This window comes from Corticium candelabrum, chromosome 1 (genome assembly GCF_963422355.1).
Source record: "Corticium candelabrum chromosome 1, ooCorCand1.1, whole genome shotgun sequence".
Classification (NCBI taxonomy): domain Eukaryota; kingdom Metazoa; phylum Porifera; class Homoscleromorpha; order Homosclerophorida; family Plakinidae; genus Corticium; species Corticium candelabrum.
Genome location: NC_085085.1, coordinates 16,294,465 through 16,310,129, shown reverse-complemented (window position 1 = coordinate 16,310,129; position 15,665 = coordinate 16,294,465). Strand labels below are relative to the sequence as shown.

General features: G+C 41.4%; 2 protein-coding genes across 5 annotated transcripts; one reads left to right on the top strand and one right to left on the bottom strand.

Moving 5' to 3' along the window:
- Positions 1 to 1,242: 1,242 nt before the first annotated feature.
- Positions 1,243 to 6,284, top strand: LOC134176846 (uncharacterized). The gene is made up of 4 exons (XM_062643522.1): positions 1,243 to 1,252; positions 1,299 to 1,487; positions 5,961 to 6,077; positions 6,136 to 6,284. The coding sequence occupies exons 1-4, from the start codon at positions 1,243 to 1,245 to the stop codon at positions 6,282 to 6,284; spliced, it is 465 nt and encodes a 154-aa protein (XP_062499506.1).
- Positions 6,285 to 6,700: 416 nt separating this feature from the next.
- LOC134192975 (PAX-interacting protein 1-like) lies at positions 6,701 to 15,068 on the bottom strand. 4 transcript variants are annotated; one of them, XM_062661739.1, is made up of 24 exons: positions 12,602 to 12,962; positions 12,413 to 12,550; positions 11,834 to 11,877; positions 11,670 to 11,733; positions 11,500 to 11,613; positions 11,140 to 11,431; positions 10,975 to 11,081; positions 10,709 to 10,807; positions 10,512 to 10,649; positions 10,323 to 10,447; positions 10,066 to 10,148; positions 9,241 to 9,345; positions 9,092 to 9,168; positions 8,997 to 9,031; positions 8,853 to 8,940; positions 8,723 to 8,791; positions 8,564 to 8,663; positions 7,776 to 7,876; positions 7,632 to 7,712; positions 7,532 to 7,576; positions 7,396 to 7,471; positions 7,218 to 7,289; positions 7,089 to 7,152; positions 6,701 to 7,027 (listed from the first exon to the last, which is right to left on the bottom strand). In XM_062661739.1, the coding sequence occupies exons 1-23, from the start codon at positions 12,674 to 12,676 to the stop codon at positions 7,100 to 7,102; spliced, it is 2,181 nt and encodes a 726-aa protein (XP_062517723.1). In that variant the 5' UTR covers positions 12,677 to 12,962; the 3' UTR covers positions 6,701 to 7,027; positions 7,089 to 7,099. The 4 variants fall into 4 exon arrangements, 3 of the variants coding, with proteins under 3 accessions (XP_062517723.1, XP_062517729.1, XP_062517738.1); XM_062661745.1 differs by having other exon boundaries at positions 7,089 to 7,159; positions 7,230 to 7,289; positions 12,602 to 12,959; XM_062661754.1 differs by lacking the exons at positions 12,413 to 12,550; positions 12,602 to 12,962 and adding an exon at positions 15,065 to 15,068.
- Between the last annotated feature and the right edge of the window lie 597 nt (positions 15,069 to 15,665).

Below are 15,665 nucleotides of genomic sequence, written 5' to 3'. Positions count from 1 at the left end.
GATGTGCTAGAAGAAAATACGAATACGAGTACCATATCTGAAATCTCACTTCCACAACCAACAGGTATGTTAATTGTCTCATCTACCATGCATCGATTCCTTGCATCACATTCATTGACGAAGCTCACAGACCGCGGTACTTAGAACCCTATTCTCTTGTTCTCCAACATTTGGTGAGCCTCTGTATGTGTTTTTGTGCCTTGAACTTGTAAAATTGACCACAGTTAGACAGTTTGAAAGCGTTTCCATCATGCAATAGTGCATCTCTCCTAGAAGCTTTTACAGATCTACTGACTGCAAAAACAGGAATTAATTCAGCTGTTGTGTCGATTGAGTGGGAGTGGCTTACATGAGATGAGTTTGCACAGGACCATTGATATCAAAACTTGCACTTCTGCACCATGACCGAGGATTCTCGCGCTCATCGGGTCATGCACGTGTTTGGCAAACCTATATACAATTATATAGGCTTGTGTCATCACGAAATCTCTCCTATTTCATAAAGTGTAGATGAATGTGAAGACTTGGCCAGTCTGCTACACTACTACTATAAAGAAATTAGGTCGTATATATTATGGCTTGAAGGGAAGTGGCTTGCACGGAATGAGGTTGCACACCGTAACGCTTCTCGGCCACCATCCACAATGAGAACAATACCATACCATGTCGTCTAGGTTCTTTCTTCTACCAACAGTCAAGATATACGTCCTCATCGCTACAAGTGATCATGACTCCTACGACAATTACAACTAAAACTATGTTATTAAGTGCGGCAACGACGAAAGATGTGCTAGAAGAAAATAGGAATACGGGTACCATATCATCGTCTGAAATCTCACTTCCGCAACCAACAGGTACGTTGTCTCGTCTACTGTACCATGCATCCTTGCATCACATTCATTGATGAAGCTAACAGACTGTGGCACTTAACCCTATTCTCATATTCTCCAACATTTGGTGAGTCTCTGTGTCTTTGTGCCTCTTGAACTTGTAAAATTGACCACATATACAGTCTGAAAGCGTTTCCATCATGCAATAGCGCATCTACTAAAAGCTCTTACAGATCTATACTGACTACAAAACAGGGATTAAGTTGTTGTGTCAAATACCTTGCACGAGAGTGGCTTGCAAGGAATGAGATTGCACGCGGTGACTCGATCTTCTCGGCCACCACAATTGGACAATACCAATACCGTGTTGCCTAGGTTCTTTCTTCTACGAACAGTCAAGATATACGTCCTCATGGCTACAAGTGATCATGACTCCTACAACAATAACAACTACAAATATGTTATTAGGTGCGGCAACGACGGAAGATGTGCTAGAAGAAAATGGGAATACGGGTGCTGTATCGTCTGAAATCTCACTTCCACAACCAACTGCTACGTTGTCTCATCTACTACCAATTCCTTCTGCATCACATTCATTGACCAAGACAACAGAGAACACAGCACATAAAACCCTATTCTCATATTCTTCAACATTTGGTAAGCGTTTATGTGTCTTTACGACTTGAACTTGTAGTAAAATTGACCCTAGACAGTCCAAGAGCGTTTCCATGGGTGCAATCGATTTGCCCATACCAACCATTCTGGAATACTTGGAATTAATACTGAAATAATCATTCGATTTCCATTCCGGAATGATCGGTTTACTATTCTGAATAACCACTTTGTCGACTGGTTTACTCGGTTTATAGGTTTACTGAAGGTGTGCGAATGAAACGAATATTCCTGTTCGTTTTGGCCAAACCGTAAATTATACATGCGCAATAGCTCATCAGTCATGACAACAGACGTACAGAAACTACACGTGTACTGCACAAGCATCACACACTTCAACAACTGTACACAGCTCATTCCGGAATGCGGTTTGAGTTGAGCGAGTGTTCAAATTAGTTGGAATGACTATTCTCTTCATTCCGGAATGGTTGGATGGGCAAATTGAATGCACCTCATGATTCATTAATAATGCATGCATCTCTTCTAGTGACTCTAGAGATACTTTGTCTAGACATGGACGTCTAAAAGGCAAAACAGGCATACAACAAATGCCGCTAATAACTGTGAGGTACAACAACATACTTCAAGTGATGAGAACGGAGAGTCACAAAACCATCAGAGAATTGCAGTCTTCCCTTACACTAGCTAGCACAGATTATGCATTAGTACAAGGAGGTGTTCAATGGAGATTTAGGAACTCTACCGGGCCAGTTGCATTTGGAGGTTGATACGTCTATCAAGCCTGTGCAAGAGTCAGTAAGACGGGTCCCGTCAGCAATACAGGAGACATTGATCAAGGAGTTAGTCTACAAAATGGATATCACCATTGGTGATAGTGAAGAAACCAAATGGTAGGTTGAAAATTTGTATGGATCCAAAAAAGCTAAATCAAGCATTGAGAAGGTCACATTATCCAACAGCGACGGTGGATGAGCTTATGCTGCAACTTTAAAAGCCAAAGTGTTTAGCGTCGGCAATGTTAAAAATGGCTTTGGCATCTTGTATTGGATGAAGAGTAAAGCTATTTGACGACTTTTGGGAAGCATCTTGGTCGGTATAAGTGGTTACACACGTCATTTGGCATTTCCCGGCACCGGAACTGATCAAACGCCATTTGGATCAAGTCCTAGCTGGAAGAGCTGAAAAGAGTGTTTGTCATTGCTGACGACATACTCGTAGTAGGTGAGGGCGGTAGCATGGAGGAAGCTATACAAGATCATGATGGCAACTTGACTGCATTGTTAGAGAGATGTCGAATGCGAGGAGTAAAAATCAATAAAGAGAAATTCAGACTAAGGGAATCAGCAGTGAAGTATTTGGGCCACATGCTGTCATCGGAGGGACTCAAACCAGATCCAACCAAAGTTGACGCAATAGTAGGCATGAATCCACCTCAATATGTCGAGGGCATCAAATGGCTATTGGGAATGGTGAACTACTTGTCTAGCTATCTATCCAATCTCTCGGACATGTGTAAGCCTTTGAGGCAACTGACACATCTGGATGTGATCTGGAAATGGACAGGTAAACATGAATGGTCATTCCAACAAGTCAAGCAGGCTGCATTCCAACAAGTTCAAGCAAGACTGCAGAGAACATTAATGCGCCTGCAGCGGTACCAAATGATAATAACATAGAAACCTGGAGAGAGTTGGTGCTGGCAAACACGTTGTCAAGAGCTCACTTAGACAAACAAGAAAAGATGGTTTTGGTGAGGCTGGTGAAGTTTTGGGTATTAGATCTCCATTTGAAGTGGAGATGGAAAATGTCGATGCAGTCAATTGCCCTTTCATTTCAAACTCCAACATTCAAGACAGTCAGAAGGCAACATTGCAAGAGCTGATGACCACCATTCGTAGAGGTTGGCCAGAAGGAAAACACCGGCTAAATCCAGTGCTGGCACCATATCACCCATTTCAAAATGAGTAGTGGTAGAGGGTGGAGTTATCTATCGTGGAAATAGATGTGTAATTCCTCCTTCTATGCGACACACTAGCGCTTATACACATGTAACACATGGAAATTGGAGGGTGTGTCCAGAGAGACAAAGCTTGTGTATTCTGGTCGGGCATGAACTCCGCCATCAAGGATTACGTCAGCAAATGTGACATATGTAGATGATATTACCGGGCACAACCAAAGGAAACTCTCAAGTCACATGACATACCAGATGGGCCATGAAAAACAGTTGGTGCTGATCTGTTTGCTTTTCACGGCAGAGACTACCTTATATTGGTCGACTATTATAGAGGGTTCATTGAGGTAGAACCAATGGTCGAGACAACATCAAAGGCAATCATTGTCAAGCTGGGACAGCAAATTGGCAAGACATGGAATACCGACCATCCCCTTCCCTTAGCTAATACTCTACATAGTGCTAACTCAATAATTATAACTACCTATTCGCTCCGCAACGTCATTCATCCATCAATGCACATAGTCCCCAAGTATGTAGGCGTCTTAACCTGTCTGCCACTATGTGTATATAATAATAATATACATTGCTGTTGTCCAAACGGTGACAGCCAATCAAACAAGACAAGAGCAATACACGTAGTGGCAGACAGGTTAAGACGCCTACATACTTGGGGGACTAAGTGCATTGACAGATGAATGACCTTGCGGAGCGAATAGGTAGTTATATATTATATATTAAATTGACTTGCCTTTGTTCTTGCTTCTTGACATAGCCTTTGGAGTGGGTGTCTTGTTCGTGCTTTCTCACTACTTGTACCATAGATGTATCAGTCTCTGTTATTGATTTGACCTGCTTTGTTGCTACTTCAGCCATTCGACACACATGGCTAGGGTAAGATTCCTCTTCTGTAACAACGTTTTTCAAACCATATCTTCCTTGATTCCACAGATAAGTCTATCTCTCAACAGCTCATCAGCCATCGCACCATACTCACATGTTGTAATCATTCCTTTTCAGGTTCGTTAAATACCCTGGAAGAAGAAATTTGTGCGGAGAAAAATTCGTGCGATTTTGTGCAATCACAAGCCCATCGCACAAAATAAATTCCACATATTTTTCCCTTGCGCATGATCTTACTGCGCATGGCCTTATTGTCGCACAAATTAATTCCGCACAAGTAGTGATGTTTCTAGAAAAAGCACAATTTTCTCCCGCACAAATTTCTTCTTTCAGGGTAGTCGTTGAGCGACTCTCCTGGCTGTTGGTCATGCACGTTTGTTAGACAAAAACCGTTCATACGTAGTATTCACTAATCCCATGACGTGGTCTTCCAATACTTTCAGAAATGTGTCTATATATTTCCTATCTTGCTCTGGCTCAAATACAAATCTAGTGCTTCGTGACCAACGCACGTGACAAAAAGGTTGCAAACTGTGCTATGTCTTCAAACTAGATATAAACCACTTTTTAAGATGCCCATAGTTGCTTCCATCTCCGCCAATTGTCCTTTGCGTCTCCTTCCTTCAATCTGAGGAGAGTCGGTAGTGAAACAACGCCCTGCAGCATGAGCAGAGCTGGATCCCGGAATCCAACTCCGTTTCCTTCCTTTTCATCGCCAATTGTAGAGCTCAAGGTTCACTTCCTGACACCATGTATCGTTTAGATACTATATTTGATTATGCAACACAACTGCTAGTACGTAACGTGTCCCGGATACTTACCATCATAGCAAGTGTAGGACACTGCTGCTGATACGTTTCGCTTTAGGAGAAGAATCTGTGCGGCACATACTATCCCAAGTTACGTATTCTAACCAAGACTGTGTCTACTTTACCAAATTGCCTGCGGAATATACCCGCGCGCGCTAGCTTGCAATTGTCCATGGCCAATGTATTGATTTGCAAATACATTTATCTTTGTAGCAACGTAAATTCTACTCACGGCATTCCACATTGAAAGCCTAAAAGATTGTTATAATTATGTCACCAATTCTGTTTTCGCATTGAGTTCACATTCTATCCATATCGTTCAGAAACCAAAAGAATGGTCATGATCATGTGCTTTCTCCTACACTTTCTCAACATTCCATGGCCATACGGTATACAGTGAGCTCGTGACATCTACTTCAGGATGTCGGTGTTGCTTGCAGAGTACAATCATATTTTTTAGTACATGTACTGTACCATAGAGTTTTCTAGTATTATTTGAGAGACTATTCAATCTATAGCTAGACTACATTTTAGTGCAAAGCCGTATGTCTAGACTTGAATGCAAACTGATCATGTCACAACATCAAGTAGCTCTAGGCAAGTTGAAGACACTATCACACGCATAGTTCTACGGCGTACTGTACTTGACACTGCATGTAAACAACGCATTAATTAAATTCTTAATTTTAATTAGCTTTTTAATTAAATTCTATTACGTACGTGTAGAAACATACTAAGTCATGGTTATTTGTTAGATCGAAACTGTACTACATATATATGATTATAACAATTATTGTTAGATATACATTAACATTTTACAATGTTGTATAGGTTTGCCTTTCATAGCAACTCCAACAATTGGCAAGACAAGGATCAATGGATCGGAAAAGGCAGCAAACAAGACTACCATTATTCAACCATCTACAACATTACACACCTCCACAACTGGTAACACACACCTATAAAATTTATCTCCGCAATTTCTAACGTACACTAATGAATTTAGATGCTTCTGAAGCTTACCTGTTACAGACTGGTGCGACACTAACGAATTTAGATGCTTCTGGAGCTTACCTGTTACAGACTGGTGCGGTCTACTATCTTCTCATTATGTTGCTGATTTTAATGGCTGTACACAAGCTTCTAGAAAACTAAAATAATGGATTGTTTGTAATTCAACCAACACTCTAGAGTTAACCATCAACATTCTAGACAGCATTGCTGCAACAGAAACAGCTTCTCACTTAAATTTAGTTAAATCACTCTAAACACTACAGTACACCAACTAATTGACAATGTTGAGAGGAACACACAGCAAACTGCAAGCGTGTAAGATGTGTACTACATGATGTTGCAACAACAACAGCTACTGAAACAAAACAGGTCGACATCTCTTTCACTTGACAAATTAACACAACCACAACTTGCTATTGCCCCTACAGTATGCTCGCAGGAGCTCCTGTAAGCACACTGTAACAAAATCACGGTAGCTAAGACCGAAAAGCAGAGCCGTTGTGAGGCCAAGACCCACTCTCACACACATTTGGTTGCAAGTAATACGTTTAAGAGTATTAGACGATGGCTGATCCGTAGTTATAATTTTCAATGCCTGTTAAACAAAAAAAACAAACGTAAAACACAGCTTCGTTTGCCACCTATGTATAAATTTATTGTGAGGTATTATAAGCATGCAACTCTTGAGAGTCTGACAGATCGACGCCAATTTAATGTAAATGAATTTCCTATCCCATCTAACAGCACGTTTGAGTAGAACACCAGCATCGTCGCAAATTTCCGTCCTGTAAGTTGTATTTGTCACATGAAAATCTCCACTGTCATTGTAAATGTCTCCACTGTCAACGGGTAATACGCTTTTTCTTGTTCATGCAGAATGCCTCCTGCCAAATATCAGTAATAAAAAGAAGCAGAAAAGCTATACAGATCTAGCTTGCTTCTCACCTAAGACAAAATTAATATAAACAGAAACTGTGTGATGCCACAACTTTTTCAGCTTGGATACATCCTATTTGTGCGATCAGTTAAGGAAACACACAGTTAGCTAACGCCATTAATTGAGTACACCCGTACTGAATGGATATGATGAATAATCCAATGTCTGTCTTAGTACACCCGTAAGAATGAACTCACTCAAGTAGATATCTAGAACAACAAAAACAGTATAAAACGGTTGCTATCTCACACCAGTACAGTCACTGCTTGCCTACATATGTTTTGTTTCAACAAGCTTTAACTATGTTACGTATACCTATTTTAGCTTCAAAAAATGGTCTGCATTGGAGACGGTCAGCTGGACAAGAAATGACTATCACTGATGGATGGCCCTAACAGTTGCAGAAACTGAGACTGTAAGTTCAACAGCTGACGGTTAGTATTAAACTTACATTCGGTAGCGTCTCTCCTCTGCTAGTAGGCAAAACAGTGAGCATCTGCAAGAAACATGCAAGTCAACACAGATATGTACTTCTACAACAACTGGCACACCGTTCCTCCTGCACATTCGACGATAGTTTTTAACTGAGAAGGCGAAGGCATTACACTTGATGTTGCATACACAAACGCACCCTACACATTAGCAAACACCCATTACCACAACATTCACTGAAAATCAAACAATAGAGGTTAAACCTCAAGCAATGGTCGCTGATGAGCTAATTCTAACGTCCGTTCCAATGACAACTGCCACTGCTGCTCTCCAATAGTGTCACGTACAAGAAAGTCATTCTCTTCTAATATTTAACATACAACAGTTCATTATTACTAATACAAACTACACGCAAAAGACAAAAAACTTCTTTGAACAGAGCCAACGAAGTATCACCAAAAATTACACGGTGCAGTTATACACAGTCAATCTCTAGTTTCGTGTAGCCAGACCCTCTCCGTCATCAGTATCATATACTGTACACTATATATATATATATATATATACGTCTAGATAAACCAAGCAAACCATTAACAAAACCTTGACATAAACTAATAAGATAAATCTGTTTCCACATTTCTTTTCAAGGATGAAAACATTCTTTGCACACAATAGGTATCATTGTGACAATCTGGTTGTAGCCATTAATTAATACATGCATACCAAGCAATCTAAACGACTGAAAGTCAATAAATAATAACAAAGCTGTGTTTGATCTAATTTCCAAACTTGATCCCAACATAGTCATGCAATAACAGCAGATGAGAGCATGCATAACCCCATTCGATGTTTGCCCTTGATCCATGACAGTTACCAGCTCATACAAATTCACAAGAGTAAAGTTGTATGAATAAAGATACAAACAATCCCCTTCTTTCCCATGACATCTTGATTAAAACTCCTCGCACTGACTGAACAACTTAGATAACGAAACACTGCCTGGAAGACCCTGAATTGCAGCACACAGACTAACTAATTTAAGTTAGCTAACCTAAAAACAAGCTTTTTGTAAAGCTTTGCTCCAACCACTCGGGTCTCACCACAAAGTGGCAGACAGAGATTGCTGAAAGAAATTTGATTGTTCGATGAATCTAATGACACTGACACTTACTCAACATCACTACAGTCCTGCACTAATGCAATTTCTCACCTCTTTAGTAACTAAGTGAGTACACGTCATCTCAGATTCAGCCAGTCTTCCACCCAGTTTGACTATCATCTGTACAAATAGCAGATGAAGAGTAAATCATGCACCAAGAACTAAATTCCAAGTCAGTTGCCTTTGTAAGACGTTTGACTTCAGCAGACTCCAGACCAGTAAACATCACAGCTGGGACTCCACAATAACTCAATCGATTACTCCTCTCACTACAGTAAATCAACACATAGAGCAATCTGTAACTGCATTACAACACATACCACACCTTTTTCGTTTCTGAGATAAAGAGGCAGGTGACAACTGCACAACACACATCAATAAGTAACACGCATGAATGATTTCATAACCTCAAGTTGTCACTTCTGCTTCTGATGCTGTCCGTTTCACTGCTGCTTGTTTGCCTGTTGTTGTACTGTTGACATCCTCACCCCAGCAAGCTAAAGTGATAGAAGTGCATGCTTACTGTGCTTCTGTTGAACACTTAATAAGCTTAAGAATTGATGGCATACATAGCATCCACTGAATATCTGGTATGCTGGTGTCCAGACAAAACTCGTCAACCAAGCTGTCAGTAACCTTATATTTGCTATGACATGGATCAGGTACAACACCTCCTAACAAACAACAATCAAGCATAAAAACTATCACTAAACATGACTACATCAATACAACTAGGCATACAGCCAATCAATACAGATGTACACACAACTGCTTTACCACTCTAAACAAACCATGCCTAACAACAACAACAACAACAACAACAACAAAACTGCACAAATAAATAAAAGTCAACTTGATTAAGCATTAGCATGGATCCTGACTGTAGCCCTACATACCAGCTTCCTAGTGTATTCGTTATCATCAGCCTAATACACACACAACATACATCACTAATAATTATTATAGTCAATGGCACAACAACTGCTTAAATCATACAAATTTACATGTTTTTGCCTGTGCATGCCATACATACAATTAATTGGCATAGAAGTTATGAACTGCATGTAGTACAGCTTTGCCAGTTTAGAGCAGCATGAAATGCCTGGCAGGTAAGCACTGACCATCCAAGCTGTTGTTTCCAACACCAGACAAAGAAAACGCCTCAGAGTCTACAGATACAACTAACGAACCAGTGAGACAATAACCCTACTGCCTATTAGCAGTTAACACACAGAATCAAAGTAACTAGGCAATCATAATCAAAGCTCTAAAATTCTAACACACTACACTGCTAGTGGTATCCTCTATAATGTGATCTGATAATACACTAAAGACAGACAGACCTAAACAGAGGTATACAATAAGCTAGTTAATATTAATCATGTGAATCTCACCACTGACAATGTCTGCCAACCATCGAGCATTGACAATGACAATACCCCATTCCTTGGCCTTTGTGTACTTCTCTCCTGAAGGTCTAGATGCAAAACATTAGCAGTTAACAATGGCATGCACACCATGAACAGTAGTAAGGCAACAGAGCTCCTATAAAGGCATACCTGTACACAATATTTATTACTGATCTGCTGATGGCATTACCACCCACCTCCACATTCTGTGTATATCACTAATAGACGGACACATATCTAACCTTTTGCAAATCAAGTGACTATTGGATCTTGTCATATTTGCCGAATACTTCGCCCCAACAGTCATAATCATGTCTTTAACATGACGTCTTTGCCAAGTCACAGTAAAGCCACTGCAACAAATGTTCTAACAGAAATTTCACAACCATCTGTAGCTTTAATCAAGCAATGTGTCAGTATTCAAGGTATACCATTGATCTGCAATCTCCAACATCAGTAGTAAAGGGGACAGGAAGATGAAGAGGGCGTGTAGGAGGTGACAAACGCTTTTGCATCAGCACATCACTCAGCCAGTACAGAGTTGCAATCTTTGTGCCATCAACGTACGCCTAATCGACAAACCACACTATTGTTACCGAGCGTTGCAAATAGAGAAACATCAGCGCACCCTAGCAAAGACTCTATTGCTTTGACTGCAAGCCAACACATGACTGCACTCTCTCATGTTATACTGAGATAACACTGTCCCTCCATGGCTCGTAATAAACTAACAGAAATACAAGATGCCTGACGAGAATAACACATAACCAACACTAAAACAAAACAGCTCATGAAAGGTAAACCAACTTCAAACTCAAACATAAAGCATACTGTTTGTCCGTCATTAATTTCAATAATATAAAAATTCCAAGCTTTATCAACACTGTCACTGACCTGACTCCATCGCTTGATGGTTTCCTCACCAACAAGTTTAGGATAATCAACAAAAACGAAACAACAGCTTTTAAGAAAACAGTCCGTAGTCGACACATCAGTGCATGCTAAACACAATCTCTGGTAACAATACAATAGTAATAATAGAGCAAATGTCCTCCTCACCTGTGTCCATGGAAAGATTTTGGTTATCTTTATCTTCTATCAAATCATGCTGTCGGTTATACTCATTAGGAAGCTCCACGGATGGTGCTGCCACAGATAAAGAGTTGCCTTCTTTCTCAGCATTTCGAATTTCAACATTGTTGTCAGCTACATTCTCAGTTGCACTCACAGGTGGAGACACACTATAGTTACGTTCGTCTAAACAGTGACCTGCCTTGATAGAATCAATAATCCATTCAGGTGTCACTACTTTAACAGTGTCACTATGCTTGACAGCACATGCATACTTTGCCTGTTACATACAGTACACACAGCACTTAAGTGAGTGCCATAAAAATATGAAGTAAGCAGATTGCTTACACCAAATGGACCAGGTGTTACCAAATGAGAACACTTTGAATTCAGTCGAGCCTGATATCGACCACCATAGAATGTCACCATGGCTAGTACTGAATGTCTGTCAGCTTCTGACATCTAAACACCATTTCACTACGTAATAATGGTTAATTCATTTAAGATGCTTTACTTACCTGTGAAGGACAAACCACCACTCCTGAAAAAAGTTGATCTGATTTCAGTACAAAGGGATCAGTGCTAACATCAGCGGTCAAGGTAAAACACAATGTTATTAATCAACAAGAAATGCAAAAGAGCAATATCTACAAAGCACAAGATCAATGACGGTGCAGGATACGGCAACAGAGATCTGCATTTGACTGACATCGTTACCCATTCAGGCTACAACATAGTTCAGTTACAATTCCCAAGATTGTGTTGCCATCTTAAATTGTTCCTAATTAAACACACACACGCACATACGCACGCACGCACGCGCACACACGCACACACACACGCGCGCGCGCGCACGCACACACACACACACACACACACACACACACATATGCACGCACACACATCAAGAAAAACTGCAAAACTTGATGCAACAAAGATGGACCAGCAACTGTTTGCTTGTTTGTTACAACCGCTTATCACAAATCAAACAAAACAGAAAATTAGAAACTGACAATACAAACATACAACAAAATGTTCAAATGAAAAATTAATTAGAGCTCACTGCACTGTGTTTCTATATAACAATACAATTATTCATTCGTTCTTATAAACTCGTGAGAAATGCTCTTAATAATTTCTAATTTAGCCTATATGACCAGTGATGTTAGGTACACATACAATTACACACATACAGTACAACTCATAGTCTCTAGATCTCATTTCATTTACTAGTGAGTCGTTCAGAATCTGTGTAGTGTACCTTCACGGTTACCGCTTGAAAGATGGTGTCGTTGCAAACTGACGAAGGTAAAATATCTGGTGCCGCTATGATGTGAGTGACGCGTTCGTTGAGAGAGAATTCACGATTGGCACCTCCTTGTCGCAGCAAACTTCTCGTCTGGTCAAATGCTTAGTTATTGGCGTAGACGCAGTGGAAAAATTTGAAAACCTGTCGATCGTCGTCTCTTGCCACGTAGTAATGAACTGACTCAAACAAATTGGAAGGAACGTCTACCATGGCCATGTAACGATCCCATAACGCACGCTAAAGCTATGTATGATGTACGTCGAACAGTACATGTCTACCTCAAGTCTGCAGTGTTTCGTTTCCACACCTCACCTGATATGGAACAAATGCGAATCGAGAACGTTCGCGAATTTGCGCATTCGAATGTGGGCTACTATAAGCATCAGAAACAACAGAGTTTCAGGGCCGGGGTAAGAGAGAGTTGCAGCCTACATGTCCAAGGAGATCTATTGCATGTAGTTGCCGAGCGTAGCGAGGCTTTTAATCCGGGTCGCACAACAGAAATGGGCGTAGTCCTATATGGCTATATCTATATATATAAAGCATAGGTGTCTGTCTGTCTGTCTGTCTGTCAATGGTAGTATATTTTCAAACATGAACTATAGTACAATAGCAAATAAAGGCTAATTACGAGTCCATACAGATTTCAAGTTCTATAAGATTATCTAATATAGATAGAAGGCTCAAATTGTCTGTCTGTCTGTGTGTGTGTGTGTTCGCGTTTGGCAGCCACGTCTTTTGTCCGTTCGCAACCGAAATTGGCACGCACACTCGGCATGCACAGTGGAAGGTTTACGTAAAAAATTGAAAAAATTATGTATCTGGTCCCCTCTCGAGGGGTCGACCCCGCGTAAAATTTCTCGATGACGCTAACGCTACACATTCCAGTTCATTCGAACACACGACCACACCAGTCCTGTGTAGACCCTATGCATTGCCGTCCTTCGCAAAGCTTCGAGCAATCGAATATCTCTTGCCGACGAAACTTACTCTTCTATCGCTTGCGTTTCTCTCCAAAGTCTGATTGCATTTGCACCGAATCCAACCTACACGTTTCTGCAGCAAGCGCTACACGGGGAGTGTGTCGATTTCTATCGAAACAAGCGCGAAGAGCAAGATTCGAATTCATTCAGCGCATGCGGGACCTCGCAACAAAGATGCACGTGACGTGTCCACAGACCTATCTTTACACTACAGTATCTTGCCCGTACGAAGGACGGGTCATGTATACTAGTCAGGACATAAAGTCCTTGTTGTCTGTCTGTCTGTGTGTCCGTCTGTAAGAGCGTTTCTCAAAAACGGCGAGTCTGATCTCAGCCGAATGTGGCTCGCGCACGCCGAATTCATTCGGGTCGAAAGTGAGATTGTGGTCGTCTTCCTGACTTCTCCCACGACGACGCGATTTCCTGCCGATCGCACTCGCTTCCGCTCGAGCGCGAATATCTCTGGAACGGCGCATCGTATCTCCACCGACTTTAGACTGCCCGTTCCTGACGTCGGACGGTAGGCGCCGATCATGTCGTTTCTTGCCGACGACGTCGAAAAGGGCAAGATCGGATGAGCTGTGACTTCGGCTAACTGCACGTGACTTCATTTGTCTTCCTGACGACATTCAACGGGATCGGACGGTATCTCCACCAAATTTAAACGGCCCGTTCCTGACATCGGACGGTATGCACTCCCTGCAGCGGAGAGAAGTGACGATGTCTCTAGAGGATGGTTCACACTGCCGATATTCTACTAGCTGCGCAATATCAGGGAGTGCTATACGATTGCAAGTGTATACGCAATATTTTTCGTTGTTTTTACAATGACTCCGAAGACACGGAAGACCGTTTTTTCATCTGCAGCTGCAGCCAGTCAAAAACGGAGACATTTAGAAGAAGATGAAGTAGCGAGATGGCCTCGATCGTTTGGACGGCGACAGAGACAGAGCGGCGAGAGCGCGTGCTGAGCAAGGTGAGGCAGCGAGACAATGGCGATTAGACAGCGACAGACGCAGAATTGCTACAGCTCGCGCGAACGAAAACGAGTTAGACAGACAGCAACGAATTCAGATTAATCGCGACACGTGCACCACTGCTAGAACTCGCGTAGAGGAACACGCTGTAGCCAGACAAGAACGATTGGCCGCCGACTGCAACAGAACTGCTGCAGCGCGTGCAGCGGAAGATGATATACAATCTCTACCTATAAAGGCGACCTGTCTGTCTGTCTGTCTGTCCTGTCTGTCTGTCATTAATAGCAACCAGTGTCTGCAAAATCAATAATTTGTGTGATTAAACTATTACCCGGGCGAAGCCGGGCATTGGAGCTTTATATATATATATATATATATATATATATATATATATATATATATATATATATATATATATATATATATCTGTCACTGTAATGTAGTTATATGTTTAGGGACTGGGTGAGTAGGGTAGTTTGGGGTAGTCTGGGGCGTTTTGGGGTAGTTTGCATATCACAAAATCAAAAATACACACACACACACACACACACACACACACACACACACACACACACACACACACACACACACACACAAATCTCAAATTTCTCCTCTCCACGACCACGTTTCATGATAGGACCTACCTTACAAATCGTTTCCGTGTCCGACTGCAGATGAGTCTAAGAACGATTGGTCTAAGTGACCAAACGGCGACGAAGACGCTTCATGAACTTCCGTCGTCCCATCCTTTTGTATTGTAGCTAGGGACTGTGTGTACTTGACAACCAAGAAACACCTTCAGGAGTTGAATGCCACCTACAGTCAACTATTCACACGTTCCATACTACAATCAATCCTTTACTACACTGTGCTGCATCTAACACTGTTGATAGTCAATGTTTGCCGATATTAATAAATACCATGCCACTGTCGTTACAACGGCACTGAGTGTATACCTAGACTGTACATTTCAATTGCCTTGATCACATCGCAAAACGACGACTACCTATACCAGGCCTATATATGTAATCTAAACTACTAGGAAGTTTGCATGTTTACTTCCATGACTGCTAGGGTTTCAACAAACAAATACGTATTGTCTAGCTAGGACTGGGCGTTTCAGTAGATGCTCTGAAAACTCCCGTTGGACGTGTTACTTACGAACGTGAGGCGCCTACAGATAGCGCCTACAGATACCATACAACTAGTAAATATTTTCCATTGTACACAGAGATCTGGTGCAAG